The sequence below is a fragment of the Suricata suricatta genome, chromosome 3 (assembly GCF_006229205.1).
Source record: "Suricata suricatta isolate VVHF042 chromosome 3, meerkat_22Aug2017_6uvM2_HiC, whole genome shotgun sequence".
Taxonomy (NCBI): domain Eukaryota; kingdom Metazoa; phylum Chordata; class Mammalia; order Carnivora; family Herpestidae; genus Suricata; species Suricata suricatta.
The window spans coordinates 554,958-570,490 of record NC_043702.1 but is presented as its reverse complement, the minus strand read 5'-3'; the positions used below and the strand labels follow the sequence as shown (position 1 = coordinate 570,490).

General features: G+C 61.0%; 1 protein-coding gene across 4 annotated transcripts in view; it reads right to left on the bottom strand.

Moving 5' to 3' along the window:
- Positions 1–15,533, bottom strand: part of PASK (PAS domain containing serine/threonine kinase) — a 35,402-nt gene that overhangs the window by 7,272 nt on the left and 12,597 nt on the right. For 3 of the 4 annotated variants that reach the window (XM_029933505.1, XM_029933507.1, XM_029933506.1), the window contains exons 5-14: positions 14,871–15,011; positions 14,273–14,407; positions 12,277–12,537; positions 10,358–10,547; positions 8,147–8,303; positions 4,689–6,106; positions 3,696–3,877; positions 3,123–3,290; positions 302–427; positions 54–188 (exon numbers count right to left, since the gene is read on the bottom strand). In XM_029933505.1, the coding sequence (XP_029789365.1) occupies positions 54–188; positions 302–427; positions 3,123–3,290; positions 3,696–3,877; positions 4,689–6,106; positions 8,147–8,303; positions 10,358–10,547; positions 12,277–12,537; positions 14,273–14,407; positions 14,871–15,011 (2,913 nt within the window). Of the gene's footprint in view, positions 1–53; positions 189–301; positions 428–3,122; positions 3,291–3,695; positions 3,878–4,688; positions 6,107–8,146; positions 8,304–10,357; positions 10,548–12,276; positions 12,538–13,484; positions 13,591–14,272; positions 14,408–14,870; positions 15,012–15,533 lie in introns of those variants that run through there. The other variant, XM_029933508.1, reaches the window with a different exon arrangement.

The following is a 15,533-nucleotide window of genomic DNA, read 5'->3' as shown; positions in this document are numbered from 1 at the left end:
GCGGGGCCCGAGCCCGCGCCCGCCCGCTCCCCAGCGCGGCGCCGGCTGCTCGCCTGTCGGAAGATGTAACTCGCCAGGGGCTCGTCCAGGCTGGGATGGCAGTCGATGAAGGCGAAGAGGTCCAGGCCAGAGCCGTGCTTCTCCATCACCAGCTGGAAGAAGCCTTCGTTTTCAAATATGTCCATGACCTGCAACGAGACAGTCAGGTCCGGGCCTGCCCCAACCCCTTTGAGACGGCGGGTTTCAGGGCTTTCCACACGAGCAACGTCAGGAGGCCGCCGAGTGAGAAACAGCACTGCACCTTGATGATGTTGGCATGGTCCACCCTGGACAGAATTGCAATCTCCAAGGTAACTTTTCCAAGTTTGGGATCCTCAATCCAACAATCCTCCAATACCTTCTCCTTCTTAATAAACTTCACCACCACCTGCGAGGAAGACAGAGGGGAGAGATGACCACCAGTGTGCCTCCGTGTCCCCTCAAACCCGGTGCCCGCGGCTGGCTCACAGCACAGGGGGCGGTCACCTCCACGTGTACCTCCCCTGAATCCAGGGATGGGAGAGAAGAACCTAGCAGTGACCCCGCCCAGCATGAGGAACACAGAGGCACGCCAGCAGCTGGCCAGCAGGGCTGAGGACACCTGCCCACTTACAGTGGACGAGGGTCGTGATGGAGGGGCCCTGGGGCTGAAAAGTACTGGCCTGGGCCGGAGACCTTGCAAGTGCGTGCCCTCAGAAGCCCGGGCACCCCCATTTCTCAGCTGAGGATGGGTGCCCTGACCCAGGAGACAAACGAGGAGGCCTGAGGACTGAAAACACCGGCAAAGACCACCACTCACATCCGCTGGAGCCCAGTGGAGCCCCAGCAAGCCTGGCGGACACAGGCAAACACGGGAGACACGACTTCACTGCCCAGAGCAACAGCAAGGGTCTCAGGAAGGAGACGGGCACTGGCTGCTGGTGAGGGCCGGGCGTGCGGCCGAGGGGCAGCAGGGGCAGCGGGCAGGAGACCCCACAAGGTGGCCCACGAGCCCCGCCTCACAAGCTCATAGGCTGCAGGGGCCAGCTAACACCCGGCGTGCTGGCTGCGTTGGGCGAGCAGGGAAATGGATCAGAGGATCCCCGAGAAATGACAGCCGAAAGGGGCCCGACAGTGGGGCAGCGGGAGGGGAGCACGCAGAGCCAGGAGGAGCAGTGAGGAGCACGGGCAGAACCCAGTCAGCCCTCGTGACCATGAGGAAAGGCAATGGCTAGTGCCAGCCATCAGTGGTGACAAGTGGTCAGATCCTGAGGATCGTGCGAAGAGAGGGCCCCATGATCTCCAGGCCAGAGGAGACACGTGAGGGAAGGCAAGATGAGGGAAGTAAGCTGAAGCCCTGGGTGCCCGGGGCACGGCCGGGCCACTCAGAGGCCGTGGCCCAACGCGCCCCCCCCGCCAGGTCAGAGCAGACCCGCAGGAAGTCTGCTGCCCTGGGCTCCAACACACGCCTGACAGGGGCTTCAGGGGAAAGTACAGAGCGAGAAAGAAGGGAAAGAAAAGAGTTAACAGAACAAAAGAATACATTCTCTTAAGGTAAAGAAAGCTTTGAAATACAAACACAAACACACACACACACACACACACACACATGCAGAAATACATCCTGGTGAAACGTCTGAAGTCCAAAGATTAAAAGAAAAAATTCTGGCTCCATTAAGCCTCTGAATCTTGGTTTCAACTCAGGTCATGATCTGAGTTCAGGCCCCGAATCAGGCTCTGTGCTGACAGGCCCCAGCATGGAGCCTGCTTGGGATTCTCTCTCCCTCACTCACGTGCTTTCTCTCTCTCTCAAAATAAATAAACTTTTAAAAAATTCAGAAGGAAAAACATCAGATTGCCCTTCGGGTGAATGGGAGATGCCGGCAGGCATGGGCTCCACAGGGAGGGCGCATCGCCACTGAAACGTAAGGGAAATAAACAAATCATAACACGCATAGGACCTCAAAGTGTCCTTCCTAGCAATTTAGTAACACACATCCCAGCAAGAAAGAGGAGACTGGACGTAGAGATGATGCAGATCTAGAAAAGGGGGACAAGATGCGCACGCCAATCACCACAGCATGTGGCCGAAAGACACATGCAAGCCTGAACGTGTGGGGAGACACCACGAGTCTGGGGTCACAGGAGCCGCCTCGTCCGGATGGCCCTACCCCCGTCCTGCCCTGCAGACTGAGACCCCAGAATGGTGCTCAGCGTTCGAACGGGACCTGACTCCTGCAGAGTGCTTTTTTTTTTTTTTTAATGTTTATTTATTTTTGAGAGACAGAGCGTAAGCAGGGAGGAGGGGCAGAGAGAGAGGGAGACACAGAATATGAAGCAGCTCCAGGCTCCGAGCCGTCAGCACAGAGCCCGACGCCAGGCTTGAACCCACAAACCGTGAGACCCTGACCTGAGCCGAAGTCGGCCGCTTCACCGCCTGAGCCGCCGGCGCCCGCAGAGCGCTTTTCGGATGGGCTGCTTTCCTTCAGCGTTTGCTGGCCTAGTAACATTCAGGCCAACATGTCTGCCTTCTGAAAGGCGAAACTACTCCCTGTTTCTTTTTTTTTTAATATTTTATTTATTATTGAGACAGAGAGAAACAGAGCATGAGCGGGGGAGGAGCAGAGAGAGAGAGGGAGACACAGAATCTGAAGCAGCGCCAGGCTCTGAGCTGTCAGCACAGAGCCCAACGCGGGGCTCGAACCCATGAACCATGAGATCATGACCTGAACTGAGGTTGGATGCTTAACTGAGCCCCCCAGACGTCCCTCGTGTGTTTCTTTTCAAACCAAGAGAAGAACTCTTGGAGGCTTCTTTCCCCTTTCCTCAGGTAGAGCAGTCCAAAGAAAGCCCTGTGGTCTGTCGGGTTCCTGACTCAACCAAGGAGGGAGACCTGCGTCACACAGACCAGGGAATGAAGCCCCTGCAAACACGGCGCCAGAGGGAGAGAGCGTGGGAAGCCCACGGCACCCCGGAAGTGGTGGGCAGGACGTCCAAGGAGGAACGCGTGCGCAGCCTCGGGTGCCCTCCAGGCCAGACCACGCGGTCGGCGCTTCACCCAGAGGGCGCCTCGGGCCCGGGCACCGCACACGGAGCCACAGCACCTCCTTGTTGGCCTCCCTGTCCACCGCGGTCCACACGAAGCCGAAGGCCCCGCTGCCCAGCGGGCTCTGCGTCCTGTACTTGCGGGAGTACGCGCCCTCGCAGGCCGCCAGCCCCTCCAGCTCCCCAGCCCTCGGGGGCTCCTCGAACCACGGCTTGCTCCTGAGCACCTGTGAACGAAACGGGAGGCCCGAGGGGCCACACGTGACCAGCGGCAGGCAGGCTCTCGTCACCCGGTCCCCTGTCCCCGCTCCTCCCCTGCCCCTGGGGTGCCTGGCCTGAGAAGTGCCCTGTCACCCCGAATGAGCACACACACCAAAGCACATTTACACCCCGCCCAGTTCACGGGGCAAACTCAGGTTTAGGACCCCAAGTACAGCTTACGACTCACCCACGGTCTTAGAAGACAGGACTAAAAGGGCACAACTGGACCTCCCTCCCGTTGCAGAGGAAGCAGAGAGAGAGAGAGAGAGAGAGAGAGAGAGAGAGAGAGAGAGAGAGAGAGAGAAGCCGGGCAGCACCAAATCCCACAGCGTGTGGCGGGGGCCAGGCAGGAGCTGACCGCAGACACCCACCTCCCCCACGCTGGCTCCAGAAAGCTCACACACGGAGTGGCTGGAGCTGGGCAGGCTGGCCAGGAGCAGGCGGGCCCTCGAGGCCGAGGCCCGGAGGCCGTGGAGCAGGTCTTTCACGAGCCAGCAGCAGAACAGGGTGGCAGAGCCCTGGAGCGCCACCTGCTTCACCTCAAACTGCACACCTGGAGGAGGGGGGTGGGGGTCACCACAATTCACAGTGCACCTGGGCAGGGCAGGCAGGGGCCCCCATGCTGGATGAGGGGGAGCCTAGAGACAGCCGCCAGGAGAGGGAACAGCCTTGGTGGAACCACACGTGTCCGTGCCCACAGGCTCCTAGCCCGCACAGGTGCACGTGCACACAAGGCACACGTGGTTCTGAATACGCGTCTGTGCATTTTCACATGGCCTCCGAGGTACACACCAAAACTGACAGGGTCGTCTTGGGGGAGGGCATTTACAGATGACTTTATTCTCTTTTTGTTTGCATTTCCTAGTTTATCTACAGGTAACACATATTACTTAACTTTTCAAAGGTGAGGGGAAAAATCCTTAGTAATCGACACTGTGAAATCAGCAATAAGGAAATGACTGGGTAAAATGATGTGAATCTGCTAAGAGATCCGGAGAATCGAGAGAAAAGTAAAATGAGGATAATCAACTCCCAGGGGCAAGTGAAGGGCCCAATGAGAACACGGCCTCCTGGAGCAGAGCAGGTCAGGCGCCAGGGCCCACGGAGCAGCTCGCTGTCCGGGGTGACCTTGGAAGCCGGGGCCAGCGGGGGTGCACGGAGTGGCTCCCAGTGGGGCCCTGAGGTCCCCCTCTTCCCAGGCACCTGCATGCATAACCCTACTTTTCAAGAGACAACTTCTCACAGCAGGTCTTTCAGTGCATCTTTTCTGCCAAAACCATTCAGGGGGTGTGGCCCCATCAGACCCCGGGACGAGGAAGGCCCCCAACCGGCCGTGCTGTGCTCCCGCAGCAAGCGCCACATACTCAGCCACGAGCCGTCTCGGTGGTAGCAGCTGCCAGCATAGGTGCCCTCCCGGATCTCGTGCTGTAGAGGGGCCCCGGGCGTCGCTGGGCTGTCCTCTCTCACAGGCGTGGAGGTGACCTGAAAGCTCAGCCTGGGCTCCTCCAACGGGCACGCGTCCAGGGGGCCAGCTCCCGGCGACGGGCACGCATCCACAGGAAGGACGCAGGCTGGGCTGTGTCTGCCACTCCCTTCGCAGTGTCCTGAGGACCCCAGACAAGTGTCAGAGGGCGCGGCTCGGCTCCCATGAGACTGAACCTCACTGAGATGCAGGTAAGTGCCCGTCAGGAGCAGCAGCTCTCTGTCATCTGGGACTTGTGGCCCGCGCCCATGCAGACCACTCGTGTCCGAGGCCACCAGCGCAGGGGAGGGTGTCCCCACAAGCTCTGCCAGGGCACGGGAACGGTGTGAGGATGTTTGGTCTGTCCGTTCACCAAAAAAGAGTTCCTTGAGATTCCAGGAAAATGAACTGCCATCGGCCTCCTGGGCCTGCACCGCATCCAGGACGCCAGGGAGGTCTGTGGCCAGGGCGTAGTAGGCCGCGGAGCTGCCCGCACGGCCGCACACGCCTCTAGCCCCTGGGTCCCACAGCGACACGGGGCCAGAGAACGGGGGGTGCTCGGTGTCAGGGATGCCCGGCGGCCCCACGAAGCTCCACCTGGACAGCGGCTCCTTGATCAGGCAGGCCCGCAGCTCCTCCCGGTCAGTCTCCCCTGCCCGCAGCTCATCCAGCCCGGGCTTCCGGAGCCAGAGCGGCGCTGCCCGGGTGGGGCTTCCCGGCTGCGTGCTCTGCTCACCCCGGTGCCTGGGGCAGCACGGCAGGAGGCTCTCTCCCACTGGCGGGCCTGCCGCACGGGACGCGGGCACCACGGAATCAGCCCGGCGGTTTGAACTGCTGGCGCTGCTCACGCCTGTCCGCTCCGGCTGCTGCGCCTCCGGGCACACGCCAGCACTCCTGCTCCCGCCCTCTGCTGGAGCGGGGGCCTCAGAGTCTTTGCGTGAAGCAAACGTCCATGTGTCCCCGGGGCCAGACAGGCTTCTTCCCTCAAGGTCCCACATGAGTCTCTCTGGGGCTGCACGCCCCCTCTTCTCCAGGACAGCCTCCTGCTGGGCGCCTGGCGGGCATCCTTTTGCGATGCTCCATTGGTCCTCAGGCAGTGGGTATTCCTGGGTTGTCGGGCTTCTTTCTGGGTCATTCTGCTGGTCCTTGGACAGTGACTTTTCACTGAGGGGTGCTGGACTTCCTTCTGGGATGTCCCACTGGCCCTCAGGCAATGACCGTTCCTTGGCTGGTGGGCATCCTTCTGGGAGGTCTTGCTGGTTCTCAGGCAATGACTGTGCACTGTGGGCTGACGGGCTTCCCTCTGGGATGTTGTCCATTCTGAGGATTATAACACGGATCATGTAATTACTTACAGGCCACAGAAGAACCGAAAGGAAAGATCACATGGTCTCCCTCTATTAGAGACAGGTACAAAGCAGTTACCCCATAAGCTATGACCAACTCACATATTCTCCAGATAAATCCTCATTTAGCAATGATTTAGCAAAGACAACCCTGAACACCCAGGACCGCACGTTCAGGGCCCTGGTCAGCATCTTCAACGTCACGGTGAGGGGCCTCCCCGCAGCCGTGCAGCCGGCCTCGGCCCACCCACAGGTGCCCCAGGGGCTCTCAGGAAGAAAGGAAAGAGGTTTGTGCGTTGTGTGCCCTGCACAATGTTGACCTGTGACTGGCTGCAAATGCCACCAGGTGTCACAGCCAATGGGAGAGGCTGGCACGAGGTGGGGCGGTGGGAGCAGGGCCTCACAGGGGTGGGAAGAGCTGGGACACAAGCCCAAAAGCGTCCTTAGCATGGAGGCCGCTGGCGGAGAGGATGCCTCAGAGCAGGAGGGCCATCACAGAGCCAAAGGCCCTGGGTGAAGACCCCGCCCCGGCAGATGGCCTGGCCACTGTGGCCCCATGTGACAGACGATGCCACGCTCCTGCCTGGAGTCAGCAGCTGAAGCCTGACGCCAGCACCAAGAACCTGGCTGGGCCCAGCCTCATTGGGGGGCATGCCAGTGATCTGGCAGATGCCACCACAGAGGTCTGTAAAAGGTGCAGGTCAGGAAGGACCTGGCACAAGGGCAGGTCCTCCGGAGGAGGAAACTGTGAGTGGGGTTCTGTGAACAGCAGCCGTTTTCTGGGGAAGCTGAGGGCAGGGGTAGAGGCAGGCAAAACCCGTCTCTGTCCCTCCCTGTGTCTATCTCTATCCATCCACCCAGCTGGGAGCTGGCCCCCAAAAACCTGCACATCCTCCGCGAGGTCCGAAGAGGAGGCACAAGGGTCTAGCTCCCGTTTAAAGGCAATGTGGGCACCCTCCGAGGGCATGTGGGGTCAGGCCCAGGGCAGCGCAGGCACCCTCCCGTGTGGGCACGGGTGAGGCCCTGGGGGAGCACTGCACCCACATCCCACCACCACGGCCCCCCAGCAGCCAGGTGTGACAGTGTCACAGCATTCTGGCCACAGCAAACTGATGAAGTGATACGGAGGCTCCTGGGAGAGCCTTTAAGTACACACAGGCCCCTCTGCTCCCTCCCCCTCCACTTGGCCGCCCCAGCTGGCACAGGGCAGGGCCCCCACCAGCGTGTCCGGGTGCTTCACTCAGGGTCACGACCTGGCACAGAGAGCCCAGACCACCCAAAGCAGACCCCACGGGGAAGGAGCAGAAAGCCAGGAAGGCCAAGTGAATGGCAGGAAAGCAGCAAAACCACAGAGCTACACGGGAGGTGACACGCGGAAAGGGCTCAGACACACGTAATGCACGTACACCTCCAGGACGATGCACATGGGGTGGCCCGACCCGTGCCACAGGAGCCAGAGCAGCTGCACGTGTGCCCACGTGGATGGGAGGACACACCGGGAAGGCGGCCTGCTCCGAGGACGGGGACACGGCTCAGCAGCCATGATAACTGATGGCAGCCGCCTCGGGGGGAAACTAGTTGAAAACCACCGAAACGCCGTGCCCGGCGGGGCCCCGATTGCTAGGCAGCGATGCCCGATGGGTTTCTATCTCTGCTTTTCCTCCTTCCTCACGTGTTCTAATGTGGACTTGCTATCCTGTTATTTAAGAGAACAGGTACAGACGATTTTTGAAATGAGGAAATCCTGCTGTCAGCTGTGTCAGCTCCTTGCGACCTCACCCACACAGCAAGGCCGGTCTCGCAGCCGCCACCAGGGACCGCACCAGGGACCGCACCGGGGACCGTGCCAGGGACCACGCCTGGGAAGGTGGGAGACACGGCGGCGGCAGACTCCGGGGCGCGGAGCAAGTGCTCAATAGCCAGGAGCCAGCGGCGAGGCTGCTGCAGGCACCTGTTTCCCCCCAGCACGCTCCTCGCCCAGCATCGGCGCCCACCCCTCCTCCAGGGGACGTACCGTGGAGCAGGTGGAGGCGGGAGGGCGCAAGGGAGGTGGCCTCCACGGTCTGCTTGGGCCCCAGTCCTGGCGAGGGCTTCTTGGCTTCCCTCCAGCTCTAGGGTCTCACTTGGTGGCAGTTCGTGGTCTCCAACAAGCGTGCGGTTAACCCCGGGATCTGGCAGCGAGAGCAAAATGGACCATTTCCCACCCACTGACCGAGTCTCTCCCCGCAGGACTCGCGAGCAGTGGGGGCCCTGACCTGATCTCAGAAGCTGCAGCAAGCCCACGTCCACTGCATGTCCCGGACCACCCACCCCTCGCCACCCAACAGGTGCCCAGGCGGGGCCAGCTGCCCCCCTTCTCCCCGCGGCTGTGTCCCAGGCCCTGCCCTCAGCCGGCAGGACCCCACCAGGACCCCACCACCACCGGAGCTGAGGCACGTGCCCCCGGCTGCCAAGAGCCCCCCAAGGGCTCTGCTCTGCCTCCAGGCAGAAGCCCTGCAGCCTGGCTCCACAATGCCACTCCTGCCTCCTTCAGTGCTTCGCTAAAAGCTACCTTCCCAAGGGTCCCTCCCCAGCTCACAGACCCTTAGACTGCACAGCCAGCCCCTACCTCTCCTTTCCTTCTGAGGCCTGGTCACCAACGCTTCCAGCCTATACTTGTGGGTCACAGCCTCCCCACCGGCCTCCTGGGCCGGGTGCTTATCCGCTCACACGGGGCTGGGACACGGCAGGTGAGATGGGTCAGAGCAGACGGGCTGTCCCTTTAGGTGGCTGTTCGAAGTGGGGCTGTTGGAAGGAGCCCTAGCCCCCTGCGGTAGAAGTGGGTGGGCCGGCACCCTCTCTCCAGTGGACATTTGGACAACGGCTAGCCACAGCACGCATCCCCATGTGCCCAGAAATGCCACTTCCAAGTGTTTGTCCAGAGGAGGCACGGAGAGAGGGGACAGAAGCAATCCCCCTCCCCCAACCATCCACGAAGAACATGTGTCAGACACACACACTCAGGAGAGATGGTGGAATTGTGGAAAAGAGGAAGACTTGGAGCTAACGTCTGAGAAAAGAAACTGGAAAGGGCTGTCTGTATAGACAGAACCCAGTGGCAATGAAGGAAGCCCACGTGGGACCAGCGAGACCCCAGTAGAGCCGGCAGCCCAACAAAGCACCTCGTGAAACAAAATGCTGCAAGGCCACTTCTAGTGTCTGGAAAGTGACCCGCGGGGCACGCCCCCCACTCCCAGCCTCGGGTCCACACACTGCAGAGGCCCCCACAAGGCCCAGAACACCGAGCGCTGCCCCACAAGGAGCCACCCCGGCGTGGCTCCTCCACTCGCTTGGCGACTGTGTCAAACCCACTTGAGTGTCGCTCAGACAGCAAGTCCAGCCACGGGTGGCAGCACGGGGATGACAATGTGCTCAGGTGCCCTGTGCCTGCCACGTGCACACGGCATCACTACACAGCACCCGCCAAAAGGGCCAGAGCGCCCCGGACACGCGCGGCCGCCTGCCACTCTCTGGCTACCCTCTCTCTCGTTTCATTCCCGGTGTCCCCTCCCACAGGACGGCAGAGACCCGGGGACATGAGAAGCACACCCGTCGGCAGGCAGTGAGGGAGCAGGCTCTGGCAGAGCGGGGCCCCGCAGGCTGGGCGCACTCCAAAGGCAGAACGGGGGTGCGGCTCCTCCTCGCCCCTTATCGAGGGAAAGGTGGGCACTGAGGAGGCTGCCAGGCGGGCTCACGCTCTTCGGGCTACACGCCCGGTGCCCCGAAGCCAGGGAGGAGCCCCGTCAGGGCAGGAGCGGTGCTCCCGGCCCGTCCCCACACCACACACCTAAGACGTTCACGCCATGGGGACTGGGGCTTATCTGCTGAAATAATACCAAACGCTAAACTGAAAGTGCGTACAGAGGACAAACGTAACAAGCAGACGTGCCTAGAGCCATTTAACTAGGGGTTAAGGCGTCAGGCCACGTTAATCCTGTCGTGGGCTACGTAAGGCTCCACAGATCTCCTCGTAAAACACCGCCAAGCTGCCCCCGGGACCCCCTCTACACTCAGCTGTCAGACTCACTGCGCGGTCTGTCCGCTGGGAACGCGGAAGGCCCTCGACAGGCAGGGTCTCCGTGCGGACTCGGCAGCGACTCGCTTACGCTCTCCAGCCCACCCAGCACGCCATGTCCCCTCCCTCCCAGGCGTGGAGCTGCGTGTGGCTGGGCGGCCACAGGGGTACCTGCGAGGCCGAGGCCAGGCCGACCCGCAGTCTTGCTGGCTGGGTCCCAGCCCTGGGGGGCCACAGGGGTCTCTCCAGGCTCACTCTGGCTGCCTATGTCCAAGCAGTGGGTCAGGTCTGGCAGTGCTAAGGAACCATCATATGCAAGGTCCATGTAGTCGTAGAAACCAGGAATCAGGAAAGTGATATTCTAGAAAAGAAACCGTGACATTTCAGACCTAGCGAGGATCCACCCTGACCCACGGGGCCGTCCCACCAACCGCTGTGGGGAGAGAATGAACGAATGTGAGCAAGTCTCTGGGCAAGGTTAGGAAAGACCCCAGGTCATATTCACCCACAAAGCCCCTCTGACACTCAACATGGAATTCGTGACCCCTCCCCTTTTTATTATGAAAAAAACAAAGCCAACAACTGAAGCTACTTATACCAACACCTCCGTGTCATCCAAGCAGATGTCTGACCTTTGCCCCATGTTTGCCTTGGGCCTGACAGCTACGTGTGCAAGCTTCACCTTACGTGGCTCTCAGCAAGTGACAGATGCCCAGTATGAGGACAAAGGACCTTGGTGCCTCTGCTGTGCTGGCCCGGGCCTCAGCCTGAGGGTCCCAGGCCCCAGAGCTGCGAGGACATATGCCTTCTCTGAACCCATGTGCCCCTACTCAGCCGTGTGAAGCCAGAACTCAGTCTAGCCTCAGAGGCAGGTCCACCTGCCCCGCAGACAGTCCCTGCAAGGCCGGGGCGCCCTTGACATTCCTGGGGGAACCCCCGGTCCAGAAACCACACTGACTGCCTTTTCATTAACTTCAATCTAACTAGGTTTGCCTTCATTTAACCAAATTTTAGCTTATTTGCACCTTAATATTTCTAATTAGGAAACAGAGAGGGACCTGTTTTGGGACCTTGTCATTGAGTCTGAGAATGACAAGAGGGGACAACATCCCCTCCATTCGTGGCAACCCGTGGTGAATGGGTGCTCTGAAAAAGGCTGCAGGCATTCTAGAGCCAGGCCAGCGGGCACACTGGCATGGGGGCCACTAGGCATCAAATTTGATGCATCAGTCAGCAGCCTCTCGTCCCCTGTGACCCTCCCACTGAGTGAGGGGGCCCATGCCCCCTTTCTGGGACCCAGGAGGACCCTGGGACCAGACGCAGGAGCATGCGGTGGCTGCCTGGACACCTACCCTCCCTCGGAGCCCAGCCATCAAGCAGCACACAGGGGCCCCCGACACCGACACCAGCCCCAGCCCCGGACCCTGGGGGCCAGACCCGTGAGCAGGTGCGCCTGGGGGCGACACCAGCCCCAGCTGACACCCCGCGGATGGAAGGAGCCATCCTGCTGAGCTGAGCCCAAAGGGCCGATGTGAGAACTAAATATGAGATTATCGTGTTTTAGGGCAAAGCTGATGGTGATTCAGGGTGACAGACACAGACGTTCAGCACAGTCTTAGATAAACACAGGCATCCCCACCGGGCCTGGTCCCTGGCGTGTGCCAGCTTCCACCTCCCCGTGCTGGAGAAATTTAGAGAAAGCTCCTTCCAAGGAAAAAGTTCATAAACACTTTCCTCTGACCCTGACTGCATGACAGGCCCCCAGGGCACAGGAGGTGTAGACCAGCCCCCACGGTACATGCGAGGAGCAAATCCCCACAGCTGGGACATACACCCTGCCCAGGGCAGGTCTTGAGGTGACAGCCGCTCCCTCTCCCGGGGCAGCACCTGGAGACGGTCCAGGGGTCACTGAGTGTTTGGCGTGGGGCCCAGGGCAATGAGTGCAGACAGAGCGCCGCACAGTGCCCGGAATCCCCGGGGGCAGCCAGGGGGCCGGCCCAGCACACAGGGACATACAGGGCCTGTGACAAGCACATGTCCTCACTGTGACAATGGACCAGACCCCACAGGGGTGCGGGCCGCCCGCCGACCTTGCCCAGGAGCTCGGTCTTCCCGTAACCGAACAGCATCAGGGCAAAGTTGTGGTTGATGCCGTAAATGGTCCCGTCGGGTTGGAGGGTGATGAGGCCACTGATGGTGGAGAACACCCAGATGGACGCCGAGTAGCCCCGAGCGGCCACGGCCCTGCCGTCTTCCACCAGCTTGCTACTGGGCTCAGACTTCAGTTTTAAGCTCAGAGGGAAGGTGGTGCCATCTTTGGCTCTCCCGACAGACCTCTGAATCTTGAGATTCTGGAAGAAACACACAACACTGAGCTGACCACAGCATCCCATGCAGCCCAAGCTTGGAGTCTTTGCAGCTTTAAAAGTGAACCCAGCCACGCGTGCTGGGGAGCACCCCAAACATCACACTCCCCACGCTGCTGCTCCTTCCCCAATCTCCCTGCACCCCGCCTCTGCCCCAGGGAAAGCGGGAGCTGACCAGGAGCTGCCACCCAGGCACTGCACCCTAGCAGCTGGGCCCCACCCCAGAAAGGCCTGAGGGCAGCACGCGCCAGGGCAAGCGAGACACGCACCAGGCCTGGGCTGCTGTCTGGGAGCGAGCGCCATTGTGCTCCGCCCTGCCCGCCCCTCGGACCTCCGGGATCCCCAGGGCCCCACCTCCGTGGACGCCCTGCCCCGCACTCGGTCCTCTTCCGCCAGGCTGAGGGGCAGTGGCTTCCTGCTGCTGTTGACCACTGGGTGGCCTGGCCACCCCCTCTGCCTCCTGAACACCTCCATCACCCCGAAACCACACCCTTGCCTTATGTCTCCCTCCTAAAAGACTTGAAATGTATCCGGTTTCATGTAAATCTTGACCAAGGTGGCAGCCTCACCAGGGGCTTTTCAGTTTCAAGAAGGCACCCCAGCCTGGGTTTTCATGCCCACCCCCTCACTCGATCCCACCTGCCCCTCCGAGGGTCCACCTGAGAGATAGCAGATCCGAAGGGGTCCGTGCCATGGGCATGGACCTGAACACAGGGGAGCCTCCCCTCACCAGCTCTGTGCCCCAAACAGGGTCAGGACTCCACATGCCAGGCTCCCCGTGCCCAGGGGGGCCCACAAGGAATGCGGGGTGCAGCGCCTGCTTCCACATGCTGCTGGAGTGTCGGGGACGCTAGTCTGAGGCTATCACAAACGTGCCTCTGGAGCACACCTCTCTCGGATGCGTGCCCAGGGTGGGGCTGAGGTCGACCTACATTCAGACTCAGCATATGCTGACACATGGGCTCCCTGAGCGTCTGAGCCGACGGATGCTCCCACCGGCCTGGGGACAGAGACAAGGCAGGAGGCTCCCACCGGCCTGGGGACAGAGGAAAGGACACAGAGACCATGAGAACTGAGAGATGGGGGGAGGAGGTTCCAACTGAGCTGGAAAGTTGAAAAATCGCTGATGGCCTGTCAAAGCGTCCAGCTCTTGGCCTGAAGCCAGCCTGAGAACAGGCGTGTGCCTACAAGTGTCCTGAAAGCACCTGATTTCTTGCAGCAGCAGAGATGACTTTATGCAAAAACCAACCGCCCAGTCTGATCCTACGGGTCACCGGGGTGTGACCGCAGGTGAACTCACCGCAATGTGGGTCATTGGTGTGAAGGTTGCACCCTAGTAGGAAATGGGGCTCCCAGGAATGATGGGATTCAGCCGGCATCAGAACCTCCTCCCGACCCCAAAACACCACTGCCCCCAAGCTGCTGGCCCTCCTACATCTGACTGCCATCCTGCCTTGAGGGGACACCTGCCATCAACCAGGTCTCCCTGCTCCTAGAGACCCCAGCAGGCTCCAGGGAGAGGACCGAGGGGACAAGGCGGTCAGTGGAGAGCCCCACAGGCCCTGACTGGGTCCAGGCTTTGGAGCCCAGAGAGCAGCAGGTTGAACGCGGGCGCCACGGAGCACAGGTCCCCAGCCAGGTCATGGATTCCGGTGTGAGAGCTGCGAGGCCCCCGGAGAGACAGACTCCACGGAGCGGCCTGAGGTCCTCGGGGTCCTACCTGCGGGACGGGCTCGCCTGGCGGAGGGAGCTGCACGGAAGGGATGAGGTCTGCGATGTGGCATCCGACCACCTCCTCCCCGGACGCGAACCCGTGCAGGAGAGCAAAGAGACTGTCGCACGACGTGATGCTGCCCTTGGAGGAAACACCAGCATTTTTACACCTCAGGATAAAAACTTCTGGCACCTCAGCATCAAACTCCACCAAACGCCAAGTCTTGAGCTTAGCACAGCAGAAGCGTGAGAGGCGCACACAAACTCTCCGGCTGCCGGAGGAAGCCACGTTCTGACCTCTCTGGGCGCTCTCGGAAGCCGGCACGTGCCACACCCGCAGCCCTCAGCCGAGGGCCGGGCGCCAACCCTCCCGCAGCCTGAAGACAGTCCCATGAGTGGCTCCGAATACATCCCAGTTTTACGGGTGAGGAAGCGGCAGCACGGGGAGATCGGACTGCTCGCCCTGGTGCGCACGGCGAGGGGCGCGGCAGGGGCAGCCTTCCACAGCCCCGAAGGCGCACGGCGGGCCACAGGGCGGGCCGCAGCTCTGGGAGCGGGCCCCCGGGTAAAGCTAGGCGCGGCTGAGACACCGCGGGCACACTCACGTCGCTCTGGAAAGCGACCCAGGCCGAGACGCGCTCCACGGGCTCCAGCACGACCACACAGCAGAGGCTGCACTCCCGCGGCACCTTCTTCATCCACACGGAAACTGGAATCTTCTCCCCGCTGCGGCTCACGATGTCCACCTGTGGGGACAGACGGCCTTGCACCTGGCCCTCCTGAACCCCAGGCCTGTGGGCGTTTTCAGCCTCTGCTCACCTGCCCCACATCTCGGAAATGGATCAAAGTACAAATGAGGTTTCTGACACTTAACCTAAGAGTTCTGTGGGAAGAGAAGGGTTTTCACCAGCTTCCTTCAATAGGGCAGGGGAAAGGGCACCCTCGATTTCATAAGGAAACAGACACCGATACATGGTGAACATGTAAACTTCCTCTTCACGACAGTCGGTCTCTTGGACAGGTGGCTTTTCTGAAACAGTGGACCGTATCTCACTCCCCGGGGTGCCTGGGGCCGAGGGCTCAGCATCTAACATGCAGCTCAACCCGTCCACATGCCGGCTGACGCGCCACACTGGGAGGACCGGAGCGCCAGGGAAACCCTGCCAGCCCTGCCCAGCCCAGCCAACGACCACTGACACACAGAGCTGGAGATTTAGATGCAGGGGGATTTAGGGGTGGGGAGAGGTGGGGGTGGGGGGAGATGGGGT